At 41.2% G+C, this 5,241-nt stretch overlaps 1 protein-coding gene across 7 annotated transcripts in view; it reads right to left on the bottom strand.

The window, feature by feature from the left end:
• Window positions 1–5,241, bottom strand: part of LOC106875810 (rabphilin-3A) — a 285,702-nt gene that overhangs the window by 16,463 nt on the left and 263,998 nt on the right. For all 7 annotated transcript variants that reach the window (XM_052970468.1, XM_052970476.1, XM_052970487.1 and 4 more), the window contains 2 exons: window positions 3,259–3,413; window positions 2,342–2,423 (listed from right to left, as the gene is read on the bottom strand). In XM_052970468.1, the coding sequence (XP_052826428.1) occupies window positions 2,342–2,423; window positions 3,259–3,413 (237 nt within the window). The remainder of the gene's footprint in view (window positions 1–2,341; window positions 2,424–3,258; window positions 3,414–5,241) is intronic.

Below are 5,241 nucleotides of genomic sequence, written 5' to 3'. Positions count from 1 at the left end.
GTCAGCTATAGTCTAGTCACCCATATAGTCAATCAGGTGATACATGAAGAAGTCATACCCAATGACTGGTGTAGCAGCACCATAGTCAACTGCTACAAATGTAAAGGTGATGCATTAGATACAAATAATTACAGAGGTATCAAGCTTTTAGATCAGGTAATGAAAGTCACGGAGAGGGTCATAGCTCAACTACTTAGGGAGCGAGTCAGTTTAGATGAGATGCAGCTTGGGTTCGTGCCAGGTAAAAGCACCACTGATGCTATATTTCTGGTAAGATAGCTGCAGGAGAAATACCTAGCCAAAGATAAACTTCTATACCTGGCTTTTGTTGACATGGAGAAAGCTTTTGACAGGGTCTCCTGATCCTTTATCTGGTGGTCAATGCAGAAACTAGAGATAGATGAGTGGTTAGTGAGATCTGTACAAGCCATGTACAGGGATGCTGTCAATAAGGTGAGGGTTGGCAATAAGTACAATGAAGAATTCTGGGTAGAGGTAGGGGTCCACCAAGGATCAGTCCTCAGCCCTCTCTTATTCATCATTGTCCTCCAGGCAATAACAGAGGAATTCAAGACAGGATGCTTCTGGGAGCTTCTCTATGCTGATGACCTTGCACTAATTGCTGAGTCACTATCAGAACTAGAGGAGAAGTTTCAGGTGTGGAAGCAAGGATTAGAATTAAAGGGCCTTAGAGTCAATCAAGCAAAAACCAAAGTCTTAATAAGTAGGAAGGCAGACAAACCACAAATCCCTTCATGTAGATGGCCCTGCTTGATCTGTAGAAAAGGTGTAGGTAGAAACTCCATAAGATGTACCCAGTGTAAGCTATGAACACATAAGAAGTGCTGTAATATCAAAGAAAGGCTAACTGGGAAGATAGTTTTTGCGTGTGGTAAATGCTCAGGGGCAGTAAACACTGAAAATGTGCAGAAAATAGCTTCTGTCACATTCCTGGGGGCTAAAAAACTACAAGTACTTGATAGCTTCCATTACCTAGGTGACCAAGTCAGTAGCGGGGATGGTTGCTCTGAGAGTGTAGCTGCCAGAATACGAATAACCTGGGCAAAGTTGAGAGAGCTCCTACCTCTGCTGGTGACAAAGGGCCTCTTGCTCAGAGTAAAAGGTAGACTGTATAATGCATGTGTGCAAACATCCATGCTACATGGCAGTGAAACATGGGCCATGACTGCTGAGGACATGCATAAGCTTGCAAGGAATGAAGCTAGCATGCTCCGCTGGATGTGTAATGTCAGTGTGCATATACGACAGAGTTTAAGCATCCTGAGAGAAAAGTTGGACATAAGAAGTGTCAGATATAGTGTGCAAGAGAGATGACTGCACTGGTATGGTCATGTGTGGCGTATGGATGAGGACAGCTGTGTGAAAAAGTGTCACACCCTAGCAGTAGAGGGAACCTGTGGAAGAGGTAGACCCAGGAAGACCTGAGATGAGGTGCTGAAGTACGACCTTTGAATGCTGAACCTCACCAAGTGACTGAGACCTTTGGAGATATGCTGTGCTTGAGAAGACCTGGCAAGGCAAGTGAGACTGTAACTGTGGCCTATGCCAGTACAGCATAATCAGCCCATTTAAGAGTACCCTTCAATCACTGGTCAATAAACTGCACTTGTGAAGACCTGTTGAAGTCGTTATTGTGGCCGATGACAGTACCACCTGAGTGGCACCTGTGCCAGTGGTACGTAAAAAGCACTATTCAAGTGTGGTTGATGTCAGTACCGCCTGATTGGCCCTCATACCAGTGGCATGTAAAAAGCACCCACTACACTCTCGGAGTGGTTGGCATTAATAAGGGCATCCAGCTGTAGAAACATTGCCAGATCGGATTGGAGCCTGGTGCAGCCTTCTGGCTTGCCAACCCTCTGTCAAACCGTCCAACCCATGCCAGCATGGAAAGCGGACATTAAACAACGACGACGACGATGATGATGATGATGATGATGACATTTGATAGTGTAATCTGAATGCTGAAGGATTAAGATATTCCAGATCACTAGAGTAAGAAAATACCATGCCCAATTCCCAAGAACATTACTGCATTTTTGGACATATACTGCACAGCCAGCAATCTCTACAGCACATTATACATAAGTAAAACTGAGACAGGTTCTGTTAACATTTGCTGGATATTCATAGTAATATCCAGGGAGTTCTGAAACATGAATTCTGATACTTTAACTATGTTTTAATTTGTGATGTTCAACATTTTGGCTCTAATCAGGGTAACTTATAAGTTGTGGTTTCTTTTTCTATTTCCTCATAGTCACATGACTGAAACAAGTAAAAGAGAATAAAAGGATTTGAAATATAAATTTATACTAACTTCATTATATTCAGGATTCAGTGTTTTTCTCTTAGTTTCTGTTTTAAATTTTGATTTCTTGCCTGGATCAGGTTTCATATATCTGAAGGAAATATTTTAAAAATAACAAAAAAACCCCAAAAACCCCCCCAGAAGTACAATAAACTGTTATCAACCACTTATTAACTCATTGATTATCATTTATTGTAAAGGCACATGGCTCAGTGGTTAGAGCATCAGGTTTACAATCATGAAGTTGTGAGTTTGATTCCTGGACCAGGCTGTATGATATATCCTTGAGCAAGATACTTTATTTCATGTTGCTCCAGTTCACTCAGCTGTACAAATGAGTTGTGACATCACTAGTGCTAAGCTGTATCGGCCTTTGCCTTTCCCTTGGACAACATCGGTGGCATTGTAGGGCAGGATTCATGACAGACAAACTGTAGACAGAAACTTTGCTGCATATGAGAACCGGTATCAAGGAAGGATAGGAAAATATTAGATTTATAAGCCCTAAAAATTCACTCCATAATTGCCCATGGGCGTATAGTATAGTGCTTAAAAGCGTGGGCTACTAAGATTCCGAGTTCAATTCCAGGCAGTGACCTGAATAAAAATAATAGTAATAATAATAACATTCAAAAATACCTTAGGAATGAGAACCCAGTTTCGAAATTTCCCCAAGACACCTGATGAAGGTATATCAGCCGAAACATTGTGTTAACAACAAACGAGATAAGGACAAATATCTGTCAAATGTAATGGTACTTATTTTATCAATACCAAATGTATGAAAGGCAATGTTGACCTCGATGGAATTTGAACTCAGAATGTAAAGACAGATGAAATGCTGCTAAGCATTTTACCTGGCATGCTAACAAATCTGCCAGCTTACCACTTTAATAATAATAATAATAATAGTAATAAAAACTTACATTTTCACAAATGGATCAGAATAACCATTGGAATCCATGGCTGCAAGATTGGCACATCGCACCACGCCAATCAATAAAAGTTGTTCTGATGGCTTGTAGCAAAGTGATAGAAGAATCTTTCCTCGTTCAACTGACTGACTATCACTAATTTCAAGCTAGAATTATTATAAATTAAAGGAAATTTAAAAGAACAAATATATATGTTTGATTCAATTTTTTTTATTATTATTAGATTAGTGAAAGAAGTATTGCTTACAACTAAAGGACCATAAACCAAAATTGCTAAAAAATTTTATAAATTGGAAGAAATGCTTTCATATCATCATGAAACTAATAAAGAGATAATTAACCTGCTTCCAATACTCATTAAAGATAACTGAAAAGTTTGAATCAAAGCCTTCTTTAAAATATTCAACATTTTTTTTTTTTGGCACTGATAACTCAGCCAGCATTGAAGCAAGATTGTAACCAGTAGTAAGCTTAGTGAAGCTGCACAGATATATCATATCAATAGTTATCTATTATTAGGATGTGTCACTGATACAAATATTAAATTAATTTCATCAACAATCAAACATACAACAATTCACTTTTAAACAATATATAAATAAAATATCTCTTTACAAAAAAAACAAAAGATGAAGACAGGTGTATAAACAACAAACAAGTGTATTAGTTTAACGCTTGGGAAGATGAGAAAGTCTTTTACGTTTTGAGCCTACGCTCTTCAACAGAAAGTAACACAAGAAAATAGACAGAGAGAGAATAAAAAAAACTTTTGGAGCTAGCAGTCAATCATGGCGATGGCTGGACAGAGATGGTCAGACAGGAGAGCTAGGAAGAAGGGGAGATAATAAAGTAGTGGTGATCCCAAAATGAAGGTGTGTGTGCGTGTGTATGTGAGATCGTGTAAGTGTGTACATGTGGATTGGGGCTGGTGACCTTGACATGTGGGTGTGTGCATGTGCAGGTGTGTGGATGATGGTGTGGGTGCTGGGAAGTGGTCAGTGCTAGTGTGTGCAGGGTGGTGTGATGTGGTCTGGTGTGGGTGTTGGGAAGTGATCAACGCTAGTGTGTGCAAGGTGGTGCGATATGGTGTGGTGGTGTGGTGTGATGATGTGCGGTGTGTTGTGTTGTGATATAATGGTGTGGCGTGGTAGTGTTGTGTGGTGATGTGCGGTTTGTTGTGTTTTGGTGTGGTGGTGTGTGGTGGTGTTGGGGTGTGGGGGATGTGAGGGTAGGGTGTGGGCTTGGGGTGAGGGTGTGGAGTATGTGGGAGTGGGATGTGTGGGGGTGGAGTTGGGATGTGTAGGGGTTGGGTGTGGATGGAGGGGGTTAACAATGGAGAGGGTGGAAGGGAGAAGGTGGGTTAGAGTGAAGAAAGAAAGTAGGTGTCAGGGCAGGAGAGGAGAGGTGGGTGGGAGTGAAGAGAGGATGTAGAAGTGAGAGGAAGGGAATCAGATGAAGAGGGGAGGAGCGTTGAGCGTATGTGGCACAAAGGAGTGAAGAGAGAAGATTAATTCCTGTTCACGGCAAAGGCAGGAGTCTGGATGGCCCCTGTGTAAAGACAATCCGAACACAGACAGGTGTTGTAATGAATGAGTGGTAGAGTGGAAATGGCATGAGACTGGGGTGTCGTTGCTGAGTCTGATGTCTCAGAGATGTTCCGTGAACCAGTCAGCCAAATGGTGCCCCATCTGACCAATGTACAGAGAAGGACAGAAAGAGCAGGAGATGCAGTAAATGACGTTGCTAGAAGTGCAGGTGAAGGAGTCAGTGATATGATAGGGATGATGATGGGTGCCTGTGAGGATGGTGGTGTTGGAGAGGTAGTAGAATATATTCAGTGCTGAATATTATTCTGTATAAGCACATGTTACCGAGATGCAACTGGATAAATTCAAATCTCTTTCAGGGATATATAATTGTGAACAAAAGTCATCGTTGCTGTGATGGCTACATCGTGGTAGGTTGATTCTTGTT

The sequence above is a fragment of the Octopus bimaculoides genome, chromosome 1 (genome assembly GCF_001194135.2).
Source record: "Octopus bimaculoides isolate UCB-OBI-ISO-001 chromosome 1, ASM119413v2, whole genome shotgun sequence".
NCBI lineage: Eukaryota > Metazoa > Mollusca > Cephalopoda > Octopoda > Octopodidae > Octopus > Octopus bimaculoides.
This window is presented reverse-complemented; position numbering and strand designations above follow the sequence as displayed.